Below are 24125 nucleotides of genomic sequence, written 5' to 3' on the forward strand. Positions count from 1 at the left end.
TTTTGCCTCGTGTTACGCTTGTTAATTTTTGATTAAATACAAGACACTGTGTAAAAAAAATTATAAAGGCTATAGATGAGTCTTCAGCTTCTGGCAAGCAATTAGAATGGAGGCAGTCACCTGAATCCAAATAGGACTGAGCGCTTTAGAAGCTGGTTTCTTCAAAAGTCTTTAAAGGCCCGACCTATTTCTGATTCCTTTATTCCTTGGGTATAATACTTAAAGGGCTCTCACTCAAAGACTCACTGTTTATGAGGGCTGTTCCTTCTTGACAAGCCCTCAAGGCTCATTTCTGTTTGTGAGACTCTGAAAGACTCTGTTTACTTCCATAATCTCTTGGCTCTATAGTTATTGGTTCAGTTTCTCTCTATGCTGCTATTTGCTAATTAGTGAATGCCTTGAGGGGATAAGTCACTCCAACCGTTGGGCTGCTTCCCTTCTCTGAAGCCTCTACAAATAACCCAAGCTCTCCCTGAAGTCCTGAACTCCAGTTTTACTTCCCCAATTCCATAAGACTATTAAAAGCACTGCTCAGTTTCTCTGTTTCTTAGTAGCTATTTTCTGCTAGGCTTCCCAGCTTCTCTATCCCTGGGTTTTATGAATCAGCCTTATGGAATTGTCTTGAGTGGAAAATCTGCATAGAATGTCTGAATCACCTCAATGGATATTTCTTCTCTTCAGCTTCTCTGACCCTGAATCTTGACTGCCTTAATACCCTCAAACAGATGTCTCTTGTATCTTGTCCAGTGTTTATAGTTGTTTTCAGCGGTAGAGTAATGTAAAACAAACAGGCACTTTAATACTGGAAGCAGACCTGTCCATATCTTTCTTTTAAACTTGGCTTTTTACCCTGATAGATTATAAGCTCTCAGATGGGAGGAATTACGTCTTATTTTCCTTTATATTTCTACCATAGCATCTTCCATAGCATCTAGCTTTCAGTGGTACACAGTGTTTACTGAATGTATGAATGAATACATAAACGAATGAGCGAGGGCCAAGAAAACCAGGTACAGAATAGGAGGCTATCTGAGCAACAGCTTTAGTCATCACATTCTTACTATGTATTTCACTAGGTAATTCCCCGCCCCAGAAATCTAGACAGCAGCAAAGCAGAATAAAGCCTACAGCCATCCTAGTCTTTAGCTCGACAAAATACTCTCAGGGGATATACTGATCATGGAGCCCTTGTGCTTGATATTAAGATACAAGGAAGGATAAAACCTTTTCTCATCCCTCCAAAGGGCCATCTAGTTTTGTGCTAAGTACACACATAAACATAACCAAGGGCTAAGTATTAATGAATGAATGAATTAATGAATAACAGAAGAGGGAAAGTCAATGGATTTTGACTGCAAAATATGGTTGTGAGGAGGATGTTTCTAGGGTGGGAATGGAGTAAGTGAAGGTGTAAAAGAGTAAACATAGAAAGGACACACCAAGTAGCTGAATTACCCTGAAGCCTCAGGATGTGTAGGGGAGGAATCTGAGGCAGTACTGGTGGAGGTGGCTCCATGAGGTGAAGGGCCTTAAATGTGCATCCGGTGTTTGCACTTACCTGAGAGGCAGTGGGGAGCCACTGAAGGATTTTGAGCAGGAAAAAATAACATGGTTGGCTCTGTAGTGAAAACTTTATAGAATACCTTAGAAGGAGGAGGGAGATGGGGATATCTGTCTTCCCTTTGGCTGTTCTCCCTACCCAACCAGGATCAAACACCCAGAGTCTGGAAAATACCGTTCCGCCCTATTTCTGAAGGTGCCTGATTGACAACACAGAGTTCATCAGTAAGTCTGCCCTGCAAAACTTGTCTCTCCACAAAAATGGCCCCTGCTTTCCTCCCAGACACACTTCTATCTCATTGTTACCACTATGTGTAACTGAACAGGACCCTATGGGGCCTTCCCGGGACAGGCACTTCCCCCATATCCTCTGCTTTAGCTTCTCTCTGAAGTACCCAGATAACAGTATTTGATGCACATTTCCTGAGTTGTTTTACAGATGTGAAAACCTCCCACTAAATGGAAGATGTTAACTACTTGATGACCTGGAGCCTCCTGGAGCCTAAGGACTCATAATGTTAACCCCTGTGACACCATCCTGTTACCTCTCCATCAGCCAGTCAGAGAAATGTGCATGAGCTGATCACATACCCTGCGACCCCCTTCCCTCCCCGGGCATTTTTAAAATGCTTTGCCAAGAGAATTCCCTGGCGGTGCAGTGGTTAGGGTTCTGAACTTTCACTGCCTTTCACTGGAGAAGGTGTGGGTTCAATCCCTGGTCAGGGAACTAAGATCCTGAAAGCCAAGTGGTGTGGCCAAAAAAAAAAAAAAAAAAGCTTTGCTGAATTTTAGAGCATAAGCCACCCATCTCCTTGTATGACACTGCAATAAATCTTTCTCTGCTCCAAACTCTGATGTTTTAGTTTGTTTGGCCTCACTGTGCGTCGGGCACACATACTTGCACTAACATACGTATCTGCTCAAGACATTCGCCCTCGAGCCTATTTCTGTTTCAACACTCATGTTAGAGAACCAGAGCTTCCCTCCCCAATTCCTAGTGTGGGCACTTTAGCTTGTTCTGCGTGCCCTTGGGGCCCTTCTCCAGGAGCTGCAGGCTTTGACCCCTGAGATAGATTGTTGGTCCCTCAGGGAATGTGTATGTCAATTGTACTTAAGAATTGCTCAACACACTGGAGGAACGCTATCAGTTAATTTTCTTTTTCCTTTTATTGATAATTTTAAATGTTTGCTATCGTTTTTTTAAAAAATAGAAAATATAGAAAAAATAGCCCATAATCTCACCCATAATACCACAACTATCAATAACATTTTGATAAATTTTTTTCTAGAATCTAGACATAATTTTCTTTCTTTTAAAAAATATTTGTAATCATACACTATATACACTTTGGTACCCTATTTTTTTCTCTTGGAAGTATATTGCAATGTTTTTTCTGCTTTATTTCACATGCTTTTAAGCTACTATTAAGGATAGGCATGGAGTTGTTGTCAGGAGGACGTACTGTAACAGGGAAGAGCAAAATCTGACTCCATGTTGGATCTGTTTCTTTGACTTTAACCTTTGCTTTTCATTGCTTTTGTTACTATAATCATACATAATGGTCTGCCTCAGGGGACCCTGCCTCTCTGCCTGAATGTTAAACTAAAGGGCCTTTGTTCAGCTCACAGGGAGACAATCTGACCCTGCCCACCTATGAATGGCTGTAGAAAGGAAGAAATTCTCACATACCCTCCCCGATGCTGGCCAAGCCAGGCAAAAATAACGGCCCTTTTACTTTATTTCCTCACCTCCCCCCACTCTCTGTTCTATAAAAGAAACTGGCATCCAGACCCTGGTAAGATGGTTTTGGGGACACTAGTCTGCCATCTTCTTGGTCTTCCAGCTTTCCGAATAAAGTCACTGTTCCTTGCCTCAACATCTCATCTCCTGATTTATTGGTCTGTTGTGTGGTGAGCAGAGTGAGCTTGGACTTGGTAACAGTACTACAAATCAAGAAAAGAAAGATCAGGATATAATCTTCATCTTCAAGTAAATAAAAAGTCTTACATGTAGCACACTGGCTTTCAAATCCTGATTCCACCATATACAGTCTGGGTGATGTGGGACAGGATATTTAATTTTTCCACATCTCAGTTTCTTTATCCATAATGGAGAAGGTATCAGCTTTTCCTCATAGCAATGCAGAAAGATTATAGTTGCTGATGCACCTAAGTGTTGAGTCCAGTGCCTGGCACATGGTCAGCACTCAGAAAGCACTACTGCTATTTATTATTACCAATAAAAGAAAGAATGCTTGAGGACACTTAGTAAAGCACTATACAAATATCAGGGATGATTACTTTTTTTTTTTTTTGAACATCTTTATTGGAGTATAATTGCTTTACAATGGTGTGTTAGTTTCTGCTTTATAACAAAGTGAATCAGTTATACATATACATATGTTCCCATATCTCTTCCCTCTTGCATCTCCCTCCCACCCTCCCTATCCCACCCCTCTAGGTGGTCACAAAGCACAGAGTTGATCTCCCTGTGCTATGTGGTTGCTTCCCACTAGCTATCTATTTTACGTTTGGTGGTGTATATATGTCCATGCCACTCTCTCACTTTGTCACATCTTACCCTTCCCCCTCCCCATATCCTCAAGTCCATTCTCTAGTAGGTCTGTGTCTTTATTCCCGTCTTGCCACTAGGTTCTTAATGATATTTTTTCCCCTTAGATTCCATATATATGTGTTAGCATACTGTATTTGTTTTTCTCTTTCTGACTTCCTTCACTCTGTATGACAGATTCTAATTCCATCCACCTCACTACAAATAACTCCATTTCGTTTCTTTTGATGGCTGAGTAATATTCCATTGTATATATGTGCCACATCATCTTTATCCACTCATCCGATGATGGACATTTAGGTTGCTTCCATGTCCTGGCTATTGTCAATAGAGCTGCAATGAATATTGTGGTACATGACTCTTTTTGAATTATGGTTTTCTCAGGGCATATGCTCAGTAGTGGGATTGCTGGGTCGTATGATAGTTCTATTTTTAGTTTTCAAAGGAACCTCCAAACTGCTCTCCATAGTGGCTGTATCAATTTACATTCCCACCAACAGTGCAAGAGGGTTCCCTTTTCTCCACACCCTCTCCAGCATTTATTGTTTCTAGATTTTTTGATGATGGCCATTCTGACTGGTGTGAGATGATATCTCATTGTAGTTTTGATTTGCATTTCTCTAATGATTAATGATGTTGAGCATTCTTTCATGTGTTTGTTGGCAATCTGTATATCTTCTTTGGAAAAATGTCTATTTAGGTCTTCTGCCCATTTTTGCATTGGGTTGTTTGTTTTTTTGTTATTGAGCTGCATGTGTTGCTTGTAAATTTTGGAGATTAATCCTTTGTCAGTTGCTTCATTTGCAAATATTTTCTCCCATTCTGAGGGTTGTCTTTTCATCTTGTTTATGGTTTCCTTCGCTGTGCAAAAGCTTTTACGTTTCATTAGGTCCCATTTGTTTATTTTTGTTTTTATTTCCATTTCTCTAGGAGGTGGGTCAAAAAGGATGTTGCTGTGATTTATGTCATTGAGTGTTCTGCCTATGTTTTCCTCTAAGAGTTTGATAGTTTCTGGCCTTACATTTAGGTCTTTAATCCATTTTGGGTTTATTTTTGTGTATGGTGTTAGGTAGTGAACTAATTTCATACTTTTACATGTACCTGTCCAGTTTTCCCAGCACCACTTATTGAAGAGGCTGTCTTTTCTCCACTGTATATGCTTCCCTCCTTTATCAAAGATAAGGTGACCATATGTGCATGGGTCTATCTCTGGGCTTTCTATCCTGTTCCATCGATCTGTTTCTGTTTTTGTGCCAGTACCATACTATCTTGATTACTGTAGCTTTGTAGTATAGTCTGAAGTCAGGGAGCCTGATTCCTCCAGCTCCATTTTTCACTCTCAAGATTCCTTTGGCTATTTGGGGTCTTTTGTGTTTCCATACAAATTGTGAAATTTTTTGTTCTACTTCTGTGAAAAATGCCAGTGGTAGTTTGATAGGGATTGCATTGAATCTGTAGATTGCTTTGGGTAGTAGAGTCATTTTCACAATGTTGATTCTTCCAATCCAAGAACATGGTATATCTCTCCATCTATTTGTATCATCTTTAATTTCTTTCATCAGTGTCTTATAATTTTCTGCATACAGGTTTTTTGTCTCCTTAGGTAGGTTTATTCCTAGATATTTTATTCTTTTTGTTGCAATGGTAAATCGGAGGGCTTTCTTAATTTCACTTTCAGATTTTTCATCATTAGTGTATAGGAATGCAAGAGATTTCTGTGCATTAATTTTGTATCCTGCTACTTTACCATATTCATTGATTAGCTCTAGTAGTTTCCTGGCAGCATCTTTAGGATTCTCTATGTATAGTATCATGTCATCTGCAAACAGTGACAGCTTTACTTCTTCTTTTCCAATTTGGATTCCTTTTATTTCTTTTTCTTCTCTGATTGCTGTGGCTAACACTTCCAAAACTATGTTGAATAATAGTGGTGAGAGTGGGCAACCTTGTCTTATTCCTGATCTTAGTTGAAATGGTTTCAGTTTTTCACCATTGAGAACGATGTTGGCTGTGGGTTTGTCATATATGGCTTTTATTATGTTGAGGAAATTTCTCTCTATGCCTACTTTCTGCAGGGCTTTTATCATAAATGGGTGTTGAATTTTGTCAAAAGCTTTCTCTGCATCTATTGAGATGATCATATGTTTTTTTCTCCTTCAATTTGTTAATATGATGTATCACGTTGATTGATGTGCGTATATTGAAGAATCCTTGCATTCCTGGGATAAACCCCACTTCATCATGGTGTATGATCCTTTTAGTGTGCTGTTGGATTCTGTTTGCTAGTATTTTGTTGAGGATTTTTGCATCTATGTTCATCAGTGATATTGGCCTGTAGTTTTCTTTCTTTGTGACATCTTTATCTGGTTTTGGTATCAGGGTGATGGTAGCCTCCTAGAAGGAGTTGGGGAGTGTTCCTCCCTCTGCAATATTTTGGAAGAGTTTGAGAAGGATAGGTGTTAGCTCTTCTCTAAATGTTTGATAGAATTCACCTGTAAAGCCATCTGGTCCTGGGCTCTTGTTTGTTGGAAGGTTTTTAATCACAGTTTCAATTTCAGTGCTTGTGATTGGTCTGTTCATATTTTCTAATTCTTCCTGGTTCAGTCTCGGCAGGTTGTGCATTTCTAAGAATTTGTCCATTTCTTCCAGGTTGTCCATTTTATTGGCATAGAGTTGCTTGTAGTAATCGCCCATGATCCTTTGTATTTCTGCAGTGTCAGTGGTTACTTCTCCTTTTTCATTTCTAATTCTATTGATTTGAGTCTTCTCCCTTTTTTTCTTGATGAGTCTGGCTAATGGTTTATCAATTTTGTTTATCTTCTCAAAGAACCAGCTTTTAGTTTTATTGATCTGTGCTATTGTTTCCTTCATTTCTTTTTCATTTATTTCTGATCTGATCTTTATGAATTCTTTCCTTTTGCTAGCTTTGGGGGTTTTTTTTGTTCTTCTTTCTGTAATTGCTTTAGGTGCAAGTTGAGATTGTTTAGTCGAGATGTTTCCTGTTTCTTGAGGTAGGCTTGTATTTCTATAACCTTCCCTCTTAGAACTGCTTTTGCTGCATCCCATAGGTTTTGGGTGGTTGTGTCTCCATTGTCATTTGTTTTTAGGTATTTTTAGATTTCCCCTTTGATTTCTTCAGTGATCACTTCGTTATTAAGTAGTGTATTGTGTAGCCTCCATGTGTTTGTATTTTTTACAGATCTTTTCCTGTAATTGATATCTAGTCTCATAGCGTTGTGGTCGGAAAAGATACTTGATACGATTTCAATTTTCTTAAATTTACCAAGGCTTGATTTGTGACCCAAGATATGATCTATCCTGGAGAATGTTCCATGAGCAATTGAGAAAAAGTGTATTTTGTTGTTTTGGGATGGAATGTCCTATAAATATCAATTAAGTCCATCTTGTTTAATGTATCATTTAAAGCTTGTGTTTCCTTATTTATTTTCATTTAGGATGATCTGTCCATTGGTGAAAGTGGGGTGTTAAAATCCCCTACTATGATTGTGTTACTGTCGATTTCCCTTTTTATGGCTGTTAGTATTTGCCTTATGTATTGAGGTGCTCCTATGTTGGGTGCATACATATTTACAATTGTTATACCTTATTTTTGAATCGATCCGTTGATCATTATATAGTGTCCTTCTTTGTCTCTTATAATAGTCTTTATTTTAAAGTCTATTTTGTGTGATATGAGAATTGCTACTCCAGCTTTCTTTTGATTTCCATTTGTATGGAATATCTTTTTCCATCCCCTCACTTTCAGTCTGTGTGTGTCCCTAGGTCTGAAGTGAGTCTCTTGTAGACAGCATATATACAGGTCTTATTTTTGTATCCATTCAGCCAGTCTGTGACTTTTGGTGGGAGCATTTAATCCATTTACATTTAAGGTAATTATCAGTATGTATGTTCCTATTCCCATTTTCTTAAATGTTTTGGGTTTGTTATTGTAGGTGTTTTCCTTCTCTTGTGTTTCTTGCCTAGAGAAATTCCTTTAGCATTTGTTGTAAAGCTGGTTTGGTGGTGCTGAACTCTCTCAGCTTTTGCTTGTCTGTAAAGGTTTTAATTTCTCCATCAAATCTGAATGAGATCCTTGCTGGGTAGAGTAATCTTGGTTGCAGGATTTTTCTCCTTCATCACTTTAAATATGTCCTGCCACTCCCTTCTGGCTTGCAGAGTTTCTGCTGAAAGATCAGCTGTTAACCTTATGGGGATTCCCTTGTGTGTTATTAGGTTTTTTTCCCTTGCTGCTTTTAATATGTTTTCTTTATATTTAATTTTTGATAGCTTGATTAATATGTGTCTTGGCGTGTTTGTCCTTGGATATATCCTGTATGGGACTCTCTGTGAATCCAGGAGTTGATTAACTTTTCCTTTCCCATATAAGGGAGGTTTTTAACTATAATGTCTTCAAATATTTTCTCAGTCCCTTTCTTTTTCTCTTCTTCTTCTGGGACCCCTAGAATTCGAATGTTGGTGCGTTTAATGTTGTCCCAGAGGTCTCTGAGACTGTCCTCAGTTCTTTTCATTCTTTTTTCTTTATTCTGCTCTGCAGTACTTATTTCCACTATTTTATCTTCCAGGTCACTTACCCGTTCTTCTGCCTCAGTTATTCTGCTATTGATCCTGTCTAGAGTATTTTGAACTTCATTTATTGTTTTTCATCATTGCTTGTTTACTCTTTAGTTGTTCTAAGTCCTTGTTAAACGTTTCTTGCATTTTGTCTATTCTATTTCCAAGATTTTGGATCATCTTTACTATCATTATTCTGAATTCTTTTTCAGGTAGACTGCCTACTTCCTCTTCATTTGTTAGGTCTGGTGTGTTTTTGCCTTGCTCCTTCATCTGCTGTGTGTTTTTCTTTCTTCTCATTTTGCTTATCTTACTGTGTTTGGGGTCTCCTTTTCGCAGGCTGCAGGTTCGTAATTCCCGTTGTTTTTGGTATCTGTTCCCAGTGACTAAGGTTGTTTCAGTTCGTTGTGTAGGCTTCCTGGTGGAGGGGACTAGTGCCTGTGTTCTGGTGGATGAGGCTGGATCTTGTCTTTCTGGTGAGCAGGTTCACGTCTGGTGGTGTGTTTTGGGGTGTCTGTGGCCTTATTATGATGTTAAGCAGCCTCTCTGTTAATGGATGGGGCTGTGTTCCTGTCTTGCTAGTTGTTTGGCATAGGGTGTCCAGCACTAAACTTGCTGGTCGTTGAGTGAAGCTGGGTCTTGGTGTTGAGATGGAGATCCCTGGGAGATTTTCGTCGTTTGGTATTACGTGTAGTTGGGAGGTGTCTTGTGGTCCAGTGTCCTGAAGTTGGCTCTCCCACCTCAGAGGCACAGCCCTGATGCCTGGCTGGAGCACCAAGAGTCTTTCTTCCACACAGCTCAGCATAAAAGGGAGAAAAAATAGAAAGAAAAAAAAGAAAGAGGATAAAATAAAATAAAGATAAAATAAAATAATGTTATTAAAATAAAAAATAATTATTAAGAAAAAAAGAAAAAAAGTTTTTAAGTAAAAAAAAAAAATAAAAAACAATGGACGGACAGAACCCTAGGACAAATGGTGAAAGCAAAGCTATACAGACAAAATCTCACCCAGAAGCATACACATACACACTCACAAAAAGAGGAAAAGGTGAAAAAATAATATATCTTGCTCCCAAAGTCCACCTCCTTAATTTGGGATCGTTCATTGTCTATTCAGGTATTCCACAGATACAGGTACATCAAGTTGTTTGTGGAGCTTTAATCCGCTGCTTCTGAGGCTGCTGGGAGAAATTTCCCTTTCTCTTCTTTGTTCGCACAGCTCCCGGGTTTCAGCTTTGGATTTGGACCCGCCTCTGCTTGTAGGTCGCCTGAGGGTGTCTGTTCTTCGCTCACACAGGATGGGGTTAAAGGAGCAGCTGCTTCGGGGGCTCTGGCTCACTCAGGCCGGGGTGAGGGAAGGGTACGGATATGGGGCGAGCCTGCAGCAGCAAGAGGCCAGCGTGACATTGCAGCAGCCTGAGGAGCACCGTGCATTCTCCCGGGGAAGTTGTCCCTGGATCACGGGACCGTGGCAGTGGCGGGCTGCACAGGCTCCCAGGAGGGGTGGTGTGGATAGTGACCTGTGCTTGCATACAGGCTTCTTGGTGGCTGCAGCAGCAGCCTTAGCGTTTCATGCCCATCTCTGGGGTCCGCACTGACAGCCGCGGCTCGCGCCCATCTCTGGAGCTCATTTAGGCGGTGCTCTGAGTCCCCTCTCCTCGCGCACCAGGAAACAAAGAGGCACGAAAAAATCTCTTGCCTGTTCGGCAGCTCCAGACCTTTTCCCGGACTCCCTCCTGGCTAGCTGTGGTTCGCTAACCCCTTCAGGCTGTGTTCATGCCGCCAACCTCAGTCCTCTCCCTGCGATCCGACCAAAGCCGGAGCCTCAGCTCCCAGCCCCGTCTGCCCCGGCGGGTGAGCAGACAAGCCTCTTGGGCTGGTGAGTGCTGGTCGGCACCACTCCTCTGTGCGGGAATCTCTCCGCTTTGCTCTCCGCCCCCTTGTTGCTGCTCTCTCCTCCGTGGCTCTGAAGCTTCCCCCTCTGCCACTTGCAGTCTCCACCCGCAAAGGGGCTTCCTAGTGTGTGGAAACGTTTCCTCCTTCACAGCTCCCTCCCACTGGTGCAGGTACCATCCCTATTCTTTTGTCTCTGTTGTTTCTTTTTTCTTTTGCCCTACCCAGGTACGTGGGGAGTGTCTTGCCTTTTGGGAGGTCTGACGTCTTCTGCCAGCGTTCAGTGGGTGTTCCGTAGGAGCGGTTCCACGTGTAGATGTATTTCTGATGTATCTGTGTTGAGGAAGGTGATCTCTGCGTCTTACTCTTCCGCCATCTTCTCCTCCTATTTTTTTTTAATGTTAGTAAGAGCTCTTTTTTAAAAAAATAAATTTATTTATTTATTTATTTTTGGCTGAGTTGGGTCTTCGTTGCTGTGTGTGGGCTTTCTCTGGTTGCAGCGAGCAGGGGTTACTCTTCATTATGGTGCACAGGCTTCTCATTGTGGTGGATTCTCTTGTTGTGGAGTACAGGCTCTAGGCACGTGGGTTTCAGTAGTTGTGGCATGTGGGCTCAGTAGTTGTGGCTCGTGGGCTCTAGAGCGCAGGCTCAGGAGTTGTAGTGCAAGGGCTTATTTGGTCCACGTCAGGTGGGATCTTCCTGGACCAGGGCTTGAACCTGTGTCCCCTGCATTGGCAGGTGGATTCTTAACCACTGAACCACCAGGAAAGCCTCAGGGGTGATTACTATTAAGAAGGCATCTGATTTCTGAAAATAAAACAACTCATAAGCAGCTCAAATGCATCTAAAATGTACACTCAGAGATTCATAGTTAAAAACAACAAATCTGTGTCTAATTGTGTAGTTACTTGACCTCAATCTGGAATTTTCAGTTTCCTTTGCTTGACCATCAGCATTAAGATGGCCCTTGGGACAGTTCAGTACAATGAAAATTAATGATATAGGCATTTTACTGAAGTTTTGCTATGGTAAAATGTTTTAATAACTTGGAGGCTATGTCCCTGCTCTTTTAGTCCAATATGAAAGAAATTTAGTCAAGTGAGAGGTCAGTAAGCAATCAGCTGAGGTTTGAAAGAGAAAAGGAAGCAGTGCATAGCCATGACAATGATCATGAGAACAGATTATTGGAACTAGAAGAGATTGTTTGAATGATATGGGGTCATATCCCGACTCTATAGCTTCCTCGCCTTGTGACTTTGGGCAAATTCTTTGACCTTACTATGCATCATCTGTAGACTGGAAATAATAAGACCCATTTTAAAGAATATGGTGAGCTTTGGGGGTAATGTAGTTAGACACCTGACACCTGGTACATTGTAGATACTCATGAATGATAATTTGCTTTCATTAATGCAGGCTGGATTAGTTTTCAGGCAGGCATACTTGAACATAGTAAAATCACAGCGCAACGTGAGAGAGTTAATGTTGCTATAGAACAGTGGTCGGCAAAGTATGGTGGGTGGCCCAAATTCAGCCCACTGCCTGTTCATTAGGGGTTTTTTTAGTTTTTTTCTTTTTTTTTAATTTATTTATTTACTTTTTGGCTGCGTTGTGTCTTTGTTGCTGCATGTGGGCTTTCTCTAGTTGCAGGGAGTGGGGGTTACTCTTTATTGCAGTGCATGGGCTTCTCATTGTGGTGGCTCCTCTTGTTGCAAAGTGTGGGCCCTAGAGCATGCAGAGTTCAGTAGTTGTGGTGTGTGGGCTCAGTAGTTGTGGCTTGCAGGCTCTAGAGCACATGCTCAGTAGTTGTAGTGCATGGGCTTAGTTGCTCTGTGGCATGTGGTATCTTCCTGAACCAGGGCTTGAACCTGTGTCCCCTGCAGTAGCAGGCAGGTTCTTAACCACTGCTCCAGCAGGGAAGTCCCCCACTGCCTGTTTTTGTGAATAAAGTTTTATTGGAACATTGCCATGCTCATTCATTTACGTATTGTCTATGGCTGTTTTCATGCTGCAAAGGCAAATGTGCATAGTTGGGACAGAGACCATACAACATGCAAGTCTAAACTATTCACCATCTGACCTTTATAGGAAATGTTTACCAACCTCTCCTTCAGAGAGAGATTCAACTGCTTATACAGCACCCCATCAAACTAGCATCATGGCAATATTAAAAAATACAGCTTATAATGATCATGATTACATATATGAAGAGCACCAGTGTGAGAATCAGTTCCAACACACCGTCATGAATACTTTCTCAGGAAACGGAGGAGAAAGAACACTTTGTCAGTTTGAATGTTCCAAAGTGATTACATTCATATCTCTACTTGTTAGATTAATCACCAACTAGCTGCTAATGTAATAAATGTGATTTAGGAGTTAAAAAGCCTATCTCTCCACAAAGTGAATTTCATTAACAGTAGACAAATAAGTTATTTCTTGCAAACCTCATCTATTTTATATGCGGCTCTCATGAAGCCTACTTCTCAGATTTCAAGGACTCTGGATTTCCGTCCTGAATAGATAGCTGCTGGTTTCCTGGACAGCATTGGAAAGGGGAGTTAAAAATGACAGAAAATGACAGAAAAGGGACATTATCTGTCATTGTGGTTTGCAAAAGTACTATTATACTCCACAGTAGCAGTTCTCAAACTTTTTGGTCTCAGGACTCTTTTACACTCTTAAAAATTATTGAGGACACCAAGGAGCTTTTGTTTATGTGGATTATATCTGTCAATATTTTACCATATTATAAATTAAAACTGAGAATTTTAAAAAATATTCATTTGTTATATCATTTTAAAAGTAATAAAGATAAACCTATGACATCATAATAAAAAATAACATCTTAATGGGATATAATTATATTTTCCAAATGTATAAAATTGTCAGGAGAATGATATTATTTTACATCTTTGTAAATCAATTTAATGACTAGATCAATAGAAAGCAGCAGGATTCTCATATCTGCTGTTGCATTCAATCTGTTGTGATACTAGGCATCATGTAGCTTCTGGAAAACCACCGTACACATGTGACAGAATCAGAGTGAAGGAAGAAAATAATGTCCTAGTATTACCATGAAAATGGTTTTGACCTCATGCATTATTCCGAAAGGGTCTTGGGAACTGGGACCACACCTTGAGGACTGCTGCCTTGTAGCATACGTACCCTCACCTTCCTCTTCTCTGTCTCCCCACTTCCCCGAAATACACGGGAGCATAACCAAGTTCTCCACAGCCCAAGACCAATCCAACTTGTATTCATTAACCCTCTGCCCTGAAGAAGATTTAGATTGTAGTTAGGCAAACTGATTGAGTCCCTATCTGTTACTGATTATCTGTGAGTGTGTGTGTGTGTGTCCTTTGGTAAGTCATTTCACATCTCTGAACCTCGATGTTCTCATACGTAAAAGAGGGCAATTGTACTAGGCAGAGCTTTCTACCAGAGGTATGTGGATACCTGGAGGTTACCAGAGTTACTGCAAGGGCACTGGGGTTCCAGATCTCCATAACTATTGTCTGAATTGGATATAGTGTATATTCCCCACATATTCATACTGCAATTTTTCAAATGTATATAGAAATTAGTTGCTCTCATGATACTAATTAGCAAAATGTTTTAAATTGAAAGATTTGTTTATTTCAGTGGCTTTTAGTCATGGTCTATTTTCTCAATTAATATAAGATTAACTGTTAACATGCAGGTAGCTACACCCTCATTTAGTGCTAAAGGCTAGAAGGAGGTCATCCTTGAGAACCTCTGGGAACGCTTTTACCAGCTACGACGTGAAATAATTGTCCTCTATTATTCTGATTCTATCACAAAAATACGGTGGCAGGTTGCATTTTCCACTACAATGTCCACTGTCCACACGCTTTTCTACATTATGACTCCCCAATCAAGGCATGGAGTCGCTCTCCTCCCCTCGACTCTGGGCTGCCTTATGACTCACTTGCATGACTTTGAAGCCTAGGACAGAAAAGGTCACACAGCTTTTGCCTGCTTCTCTTGGGGTGTTCTCTTGGGAAAAGCCAGCCACAATGTAGAAAGTGTGACAAACCTAAGACCACCATGAAGGCAGTCTAGCTGACTGAGCTGGTGGAGCCCAGCCTTCCAGCCATCCCATGTGCCAGGCATGTGAGTAAAGCTCCTCCACCAGCTGAGTATAACTGAAGAATTGCCCAGTTGAAACCTGCCTGAATTTCTAACCTCAAAATTATGACATATAATAAAGTAGTTTTTAGTATAAGTTGTCCAGTTTTGAGGTGGTTTGTGATGCAGAAATAGATAACCAGGCAGCAGTGTCTTTGTGTAAGTCATCCAGCCTTGCTGCGCCTCTGTTTCCTGAAGAGGTTGTGTGAGATGATCTTCATGGTACCATCTTGCTCCTCAACTCTACAACTTTACCGTCTCTCCACTTGAGACCATTCACTCCCCAGTCCACTGGAGCAATGGCTTCTGCTTTTGTCTGAACAGGGCCTGCTCCCCTCTGGGTGACTGAGTCTGGGAAAGATACCACCATATTATGGAGGACCTGGCGTCTCCAGCTCTGTGGTATTGGGGTCTCAGCAATGAGCAATTGAGGGCCCTGGACAATCAGCACAGCTGAGGGTGGGAACGGCCATCAAGAACCACGGTAAGTGCTGCATGGGGCTCTTTCAGTTCTGTTAGCAAGCAAGCGCTCATTTGAATGAAGGGAAACTGCTCAAACACCTTAGAGCCAATGGACCCACTAACAAATCCCCATGGCCCCTTGCATTATAACATAAGTCAGCTAGAGGACATGACTAAGTGGAAAGAAGCCATTATAAGCCATTAAGTGAGTAACTTAAAACTGCAACACACTGACCCAATGGCTTATAATTGTCACCAGGAAAGATGCTACAAAGCAGTCTGGTGAGTTATTCTGAAACTTGAAGATGACGGGAGAGAAAGAGCACGATGATCACAGGAAGTGAGGGATAAGAGCTTACACCCCACAGACATCAACGCACTCTACAGTTCCCAGCACCTCGCTCATCTAATGTCAAAAGGTAGCAGTTTGTGAAAGTGTCACACAATCTACTCAGGACAAAAAAATCCAAATATAATTCCTTCTTAAGAACAAAGTCTTTCCTAATGTCCCCAGGCAGAATGGATTACCCTTTTCAGGATTTTCTGATTGTGTATCATCCTCTTATGGCTCTAGTATCATTATAGCACTTGTGATTTAAATTGATGTGTCACTTAGATGGTGAATTCCAGGTTGTGGGTGTAAGAGTAGTTCAAAGTGTGCCCTTTTCCCACCAACTGATGCATAACAAGCATACAACAAAGGTTTGGTAAATGAATGATGAACGAGTGGATAAATGAACAAATAAGAGAGTGAATTAATGAATGCATAAATGGACTGAGTACTTTTTGTAGGTGAAAATGAACTATGCCAGGATATAAACTGCTGCTTAAGACTATGGGGAATTGCTTGAGTGCTTTACCTTTTTCAGCCTAATGCCTGTAAGCAATTGTTTGAAAAAGCAGTCCCACATCCCCGTATCACCACTTCCTTAGTTGTACGCTTGGAAAATGGAGTCCTTTGTGAATACATTTATGGATATGATGTGCTTTTTGACTCAAGGATATGGTTGGAGGGAAATAATAAATATATGGTGAGGTTGGAGAGGAAACTTTTTTTTAAAGGGATGGTGACTGTAGAACTTTTTCTGTATACACAAGACTAATACGGCCTGTGATGGGGAGGAAGTTGTGAGATATAACAGAAAGAGTACAGATGGGAGTCAGACTGACATGGGACTGAGTCCTCAGTTTTACCAGCAACTAGCAGGGTATGGTGGCCATGAGCATGTGCTTTGCAGACCTCCTGCTCCAGGGAGTGTAACCTACCATGGGCCCCAGCTGCTGTGCTCGGAAATCCAGCCCTGCCCTCACTCTGAGGCCAGGCTGCCTGTGGGCTGCTCCCAGCCAGTGCTGTGTGTGTAGGGGCTATAAAGGCACTCATGGGAGACATAGGACTCTCTTGCTGGCCAATTTTGGCTCTAGGACTCCTTGATGGCTTTGTGGAACCTTCCTTAGACTACATGGCATTGCAGGAGCTGCCACTTCTCTCCTGCTCTCCTTTACTTATATTCAGACTTACTTTGTGGTCTGTCAGCTCTCCCAGATTTCCTACCAATGTTCCCTACACAGGCATTTCTTCTAATAAAATTCTTGCATTGTTAACCCTGTCTTGTTGTCTGTTTCTTGGACTATCTGGATAACACATGGAGTGACCTTAGACAATTACTTCATCTTTGAATCTGTTTCTTCATCAAGGTCTAAACAGGGTTAATAATACCTGTTACAAGGATGCTATACGAATGATTAATTGTGATCATACTTGAAAGGCTCTTAACCATGTACCTGGCAAATATAGATGCTTAATAAATGTAACTTTTCTTCCCTTTCACATCTCTTTTCCTTTGAAAAGTTCCTAGCACTGGGGTTAAATTGCATTTACTTATGCACATATGACCTGTGGCATTTGGGAAGAAATGAAGTCTTAGTGTAATAAAATGGTGGTCCCTGTTTTAATTATAGTCCCTCCCACGTCTCATTAACTGCTTCTCAATTTGGGGGAAGCCTAACTTTGCAGACCTCTCTGAAATCTTTGATGTGTTTAATAATGTGAGTTGAAAGGGAAAAAATAGCTGTGAGGGAGAATCTTATTAAGCTTTGTGTGCTAGTTTTATTACTACCTTCAATAAAGCTGATGCCAAACACTTTACCTTGTCATCCAGTTTCCGTGCGTTGAAGGCAAGTTCAACGTAGTCATCATTGCCAGATAATTCCTCAGCAATCACCTAAAGGAAAAAGGAGACATCAGGTGCAGTGGCAGTTCGACAACTAAGCCTAGGAATTCATGAACAATTTAGCTCAGGTCTGATCCAAAAAATCAACAAAGACTGACATTTGGCATGGAGTTTCCCACAACCCAGTGAAGATGGCACAGCATCTCCAGGTGTACAGGGAACTCCCTAGAACAGACCACAGAAGATAACTAGATCTCATCTGTGCTGAGCATGAAAACATGAGATATGGGGTGTAAGCTAAGGGAAGAGGTTTTGGGGGAGCAATTAGGAAGAGCTTCTTCCTTCAAAGGTCACACAGCACTGAATGGCACGTCTATAAATAATTATATACATTTTCTTCTTTGGGAACTGACAAAAAAGGAGGAGCAGGCAGCAATATTTCTTCACTGTTTTGAATTACACCAACAAGGGATGGGGAATAAACTGGTCTCTACATCCCTTCCAGACCAATGGTTAAAAGGTCATCAAAGAAATGTTTTAATTCCAATGTTTCAAAAAAGACTGTCCCTGGGCTTTGAGAGAGAGCGAGAGAGAGAGAGAGAGAGAGAGAGACAGAGAGAGAATAAGGAAATAAACCCTTAAATCCCAAGAAGACAGAATTCCTGACAAAGACTTTGACATAAGTGAAGAGATAATAACCTAACACCCTTTTTCATAAAAGATCACTTCCCAATATTGAATAGTGACTCTCAAAACTTTGAAACAGAAACTGGTGGAAAAAGAAGCAAGGAGACCGGCCTGAGGAGCAGGGGTGGGAGCTTCGAGACTAAGGCAGCGTGAAAGCCGTGTGGAGGACAGGCTCTTGGTGCTCCAGCCAGGCGTCAGGGCTGTGCCACTGAGGTGGGAGAGCCAAGTTCAGGACACTGGTCCACAAGAGACCTCCCAGCTCCACGAAATATCAAACGGCGAAAATCTCCCAGAGATCTCCATCTCAATGCCAAGACCAGCTCCACTCAATAACCAGCAAACTACAGTGCAGGACACCCTATGCCAAACAACTAGCCAGACAGGAACACAACCCCATCCATTAGCACAGACACTGCCTAAAATCATAATAAGGCCACAGACACCCCAAACACCCTACCACACGTGAACTTGCCCACCAGAAAGACAAGATCCAGCCTCATCCAGCAGAACACAGGCACTAGTCCCCTCCACCAGGAAGCCTACACAACCCAAAGAACCAAACTTAGCCACTGGGTACCAAAACAACGGAAACTACGAACATGCAGCCTGCAAATAGGAGACCCACAAAACAGTAAGTTAAGAAAAATGAGAAGACAGAGAAACACACAGCAGATGAAGGAGCAAGGCAAAAACCCACCAGACCTAACAAATGAAGAGGAAATAGGCAGTCTACCTGAAGAAAAATACAGAATAATGATAGTAAAGATGATCCAAAATCTTGAAAATAGAATGGAGAAAATAAAAGAAATGTTTAACAAGGACCTAGAAGAACTAAAGAGCAAACAAACAGTGATGAACAACACAATAAATGAAATTAAAATTCTCTAGAAGGGATCAATAAAAGAATAACTGAGGCAGAAGAACGGAAAACTGACCTGGAAGATAGAATAGTGGAAATAACTACTGCAGAACAGAATAAAGAAAAAAAGAATGAAAAGAATTGAGGACAGTCTCACAGACCACTGGGACAATATTAAATGCACCAAAATTCGAATTATAGGGGTCACAGAAGAAGAAGAGAAAAAGAAAGGGACTGAGAAAATATTTGAAGAGATTATAGTTGAAAACTTCCTTAATATGGGAAAGGAAATAGTTAATCACGTCCTAGAAGCACAGAGAGTCCCATACAGGATAAATCCAAGGAGAAACACACGAACACACATATTAATCACACTATCAAAACTTAAATACAAAGAACAAATATTAAAAGCAGCAAGGGAAAAACAAGTAACACATAAGGGAATCCCCATAAGGTTAACAGCTGATCTTTCAGCAGCAACTCTGCAAGCCAGAAGGGAGTGGCAGGACATATTTAAAGTGATGAAAGGGAAAAAACTACAACCAAGATTACTCTACCCAGCAAGGATCTCATTCAGATTCAATGGAGAAATTAAAAGATTTACAGACAAGCAAAAGCTAAGAGAATTCAGCACCACCAAACTAGCTTTACAACAAACGCTAAAGGAACTTCTCTAGGCAGGAAACACAAGCGAAGGAAAAGACCTATAATTACCTTAAATATAAATGGATTAAATGCTCCAACCAAAAGAGATAGACTGCCTGAATGGATACAAAAAGAAGACCCTTATATATGCTGTCTACAAGAGACCCACTTCAGACCTAGGGACACATACAGACTGAAAGTGAGGGGATGGAAAAAGATATTCCATGCAAATGGAAATCAAAAGAAAGCTGGAGTAGCAATTCTCATATCAGAAAAATAGACGTTAAAACAGAGACTATTACAAGAGACAAAGAAGGACACTACAGCATGATCAAGGGATCATACAAGAAGAAGATATAACAATTGTAAATATTTATGCACCCAACATGCGAACACCTCAATACATAAGGCAAATACTAACAGCCATAAAAGGGGAAACCGACAGTAACACAATCATATTAGGGGACTTTAACACCCCACTTTCACCAATGGACAGATCATCCAAAATGAAAAGAAATAAGGAAACACAAGCTTTAAATGATACATTAAACAAGATGGACTTAACTGATATTTAAAGGACATTCCACCCAAAAACAACAGAATACACATTTTTCTCAAGTTCTCATGGAACATTCTCCAGGATAGATCATATCTTGGGTAACAAATCAAGCCTTGGTAAATTTAAGAAAATTGAAATCATATCAAGTATCTTTTCCGACCACAACGCTATGAGAATAGATATCAATTACAGGAAAAAATCTGTAAGAAATACAAACACATGGAGGCTAAACAACACACTACTTAATAACCAAGAGATCACTGAAGAAATCAAAGAGGAAATCAAAAAATACCTAGAAACAAATGACAAGGAAAACACAACGACCCAAAACCTATGGGATACAGCAAGCAGTTCTAAGAGGGAAGTTTACAGCAATACAATCCTACCTTAAGAAACAAGAAACATCTCAAATAAACAACCTAACCTTACAGCTAAAGCAATTAGGAGAGAAGAACAAAAAATCCCCAGGGTAACAGAAGGAAAGAAATCATAAATATCAGACCAGAAATAAATGAAAAAGCAATGAAGGGAATGATAGCAAAGATCAATAAAACTAAAAGCTGGTTCTTTGAGAAGATAAAAAAAAATTGATAAACCATTAGCCAGACTTATCAAGAAAAAAAGGGAGAAGACTCAAATCAATAGAATTAGAAATGAAAAAGGAGAAGTAACAACTGACACTGCAGAAATACAAAGAATCATGAGAGATTACTACAAGCAACTATATGCCAATAAAATGGACAACCTGGAAGAAATGGACAAATTCTTGGAAATGCACAATCTGCCGAGACTGAACCAGGAAGAAATAGAAAATATGAACAGACCAATCACAAGCACTGAAATTGAAACTGTGATTAAAAATCTTCCAACAAACAAAAGCCCAGGACCAGATGGCTTTACAGGTGAATTCTATCAAACATTTAGAGAAGAACTATCATCTCTCCTTCTCAAACTCTTCCAAAATATTGCAGAGGGAGGAACACTCCCAAACTCATTTTACGTGGCCACCATCACCCTGATATCAAAAGCAGATAAAGATGTCACAAAGAAAGAAAACTACAGGCCAATATCACTGATGAACATACATGAAAAATCCTCCACAAAATACCAGCAAACAGAATCCAACAGCACATTAAAAAGATCATACACTATGATCAAGTGGGGTTTATCCCAGGAATGCAAGGATTCTTCAATATATGCAAATCAATCAACATGATACACCGTATTAACAAATTGAAGGAGAAAAACCATATGATCATCTCAATAGATGCAGAGAAAGCTTTTGACAAAATTCAACACCCATTTATGATAAAAACCCTGCAGAAAGTAGGCATAGAGGGAACTTTCCTCAACATAATAAAGGCCATATATGACAAACCCACAGCCAATATCGTTCTCAATGGTGAAAAACTGAAACCATTTCCACTAAGGTCAGGAACAAAACAAGGTTGTGCATTCTCACCACTATTATTCAACATAGTTTTCAAAGTTTTAGCCACAGCAATCAGAGAAGAAAAAGAAATAAAAGGAATCCAAATTGGAAAAGAAGAAGTAAAGCTGTCACTGTTTGCAGATGACATGATACTATACATAGAGAATCCTAAAGATGCTACCAGAAAACTACTAGAGCTAATCAATGAATTTGGTAAAGTAGCAGGATACAAAATTGATGCACAGAAATCTCCTGCATTCCTATACACTAATGATGAAAAATCTGAAAGTGAAATTAGGAAAACATTTCCATTTACCATTGCAACAAAAAAGAATAAAATATCTAGGAATAAACCTACCTAAGGAGACAAAAGACCTGTATGCAGAAAATTATAAGACACTGATGAAAGAAATTAAAGATGATACAAATAGATGGAGAGATATACCATGTTCTTGGATTGGAAGAATCAACATTGTGAAAATGACTCTATTACACAAGGCAATCTACAGATTCAGTGCAATCCCTATCAAACTACCACTGGCATTTTTCACAGAACTAGAACAAAAAATATCAAATTTGTATGGAAACACAAAAGACCCTGAATAGCCAGAGCAATCTTGAGAAAGAAAAACGGAGCTGGAGGAATCATGCTCCCTGACTTCAGACTATACTACAAAGCTACAGTAATCAAGACAGTATGGTACTGGCACAAAAACAGAAATATAGATCAATGGAACAGGATAGAAAGCCCAGAGGTAAACCCACGCACATATGGTCACCTTATCTTTGTAAAGGAGGCCAGAATATACAGTGAAGAAAAGACAGCCTCTTCAATAAGTGGTGCTGAGAAAACTGGACAGCTACATGTAAAAGAATGAATGTAGAACACTCCCTAACACCATACACAAAAATAAACTCAAAATGGATTAAAGAGTTAAATGTAAGGTCAGACACTATAAAACTCTTAGGAAAACATAGGCAGAACACTCTATGACATAAATCACAGCAAGATCCTTTTTGACCCACCTCCTAGAGAAATGGAAATAAAAACACAAATAGACAAATGGGACCTAATGAAACTTAAAAGCTTTTGCACAGCAAAGGAAACCATAAACAAGACCAAAAGACAACCCTCAGAATGGGAGAAAATATTTGCAAATGAATCAACGGACAAAGGATTAATCTCCAAGATTTACAAGCAGCTCATGCAGCTCAATAACATAAAAACAAACAACCCAATACAAAAATGGGCAGAAGACCTAAATAGACATTTCTCCAAAGAAGATATACAGATTGCCAACAGACACATGAAAGAATGCTCAACATCATTAATCATTAGAGAAATGCAAATCAAAACTATAATGAGGTATCATCTCACACCGGTCAGAATGGCCATCATCAAAAAATCTACAAACAATAAATGCTGGAGAGGATGTGGAGAGAAGGGAACCCTGTTGCACTGTTAGTGGGAATGTAAATTGATACAGCCACTATGGAGAACATTATGGAGGTTCCTTAAAAAACTAAAAATAGAAATACCATATGACCCAGCAATCCCACTACTGGGCATATACCCTGAGAAAACCATAATTCAAAAAGAGTCATGTACCAAAATGTTCATTGCAGTTCTATTTACAATAGCCAGGACATGGAAGCAACCTAAGTGTCCATCAACAGATGAATGGATAAAGAAGATGTGGCACATATATAGAATGGAATATTACTCATACATTAAAAGGAATGAAACTGAGTTATTTGTAGTGAGGTGGATGGACCTAGAGACTGTCATACAGAGTGAAGTAAGTCAGAAAGAGAAAAGCAAATACTGTATGCTAACACATATATATGGAATCTAAAAAAAGAAAAAGAAAAAAATGGTCAGAAGAAACTAGGGGCAAGACGGTAATAGAGATGCAGACCTACTAGAGGATGGACTTGAGGATACGGGGAGCGGGAGTGGTAAGCTGGTATGGAGTGGGAGAGTGGCATGGACATATGTACACTACCAAGCGTAAGATGGATGGCTGGTGGGAAGCAGCTGCATAGCACAGGGAGATCAGCTCGGTGCTTTGTGACTACCTAGAGGAGTGGGATGGGGAGGGTGGGAGGGACAGAGATGCAAGAGGGAGTAGATATGGGGACGTATGTGTATGTATAGCTGATTCACTTTGTTATAGAGCGGAAATTGGCACACCATCGTAAAGCAGTTATACTCCAATAAAGATGTTAAAAAAAAAAAAGTCGGGAGAAAAACAATAATAACAACAACAAAAATATAGGGACCAATGTAGCTGCATATAGGTTAAACCACTTCTAAATCAAGTTAGGACTTCACCATGCATTCAGAGGCCATAACGTGTGGACACCCTTATCAAATTTGTTATGTGGAGATACTGAGCTTTAATTCAATTTTATCTCCATTCTATCTGAGCTCAACTTTTCCATTATGAGTTGGGTTCATCTGTTCTGAGTACACATTGGTAGCCTCTGGAAATTTTTATTTTACACATAATATTAAAGCTAAAAGAGTTGTCTAAAGAGGGAAGGATCCCTCCAAA

The 24125-nt window shown here is 40.2% G+C and overlaps 1 protein-coding gene across 2 annotated transcripts in view; it reads right to left on the minus strand.

The window, feature by feature from the left end:
* CPNE4 (copine 4) overlaps window positions 1–24125 on the minus strand; it is a 629469-nt gene that overhangs the window by 161115 nt on the left and 444229 nt on the right. For both annotated transcript variants that reach the window (XM_082459307.1, XM_082459308.1), the window contains exon 5: window positions 17362–17436. In XM_082459307.1, the coding sequence (XP_082315433.1) occupies window positions 17362–17436 (75 nt within the window). The remainder of the gene's footprint in view (window positions 1–17361; window positions 17437–24125) is intronic.

Source organism: Balaenoptera physalus (assembly GCF_965194825.1).
Source record: "Balaenoptera physalus genome assembly, chromosome: 4".
NCBI classification, from domain to species: Eukaryota; Metazoa; Chordata; class Mammalia; order Artiodactyla; family Balaenopteridae; genus Balaenoptera; species Balaenoptera physalus.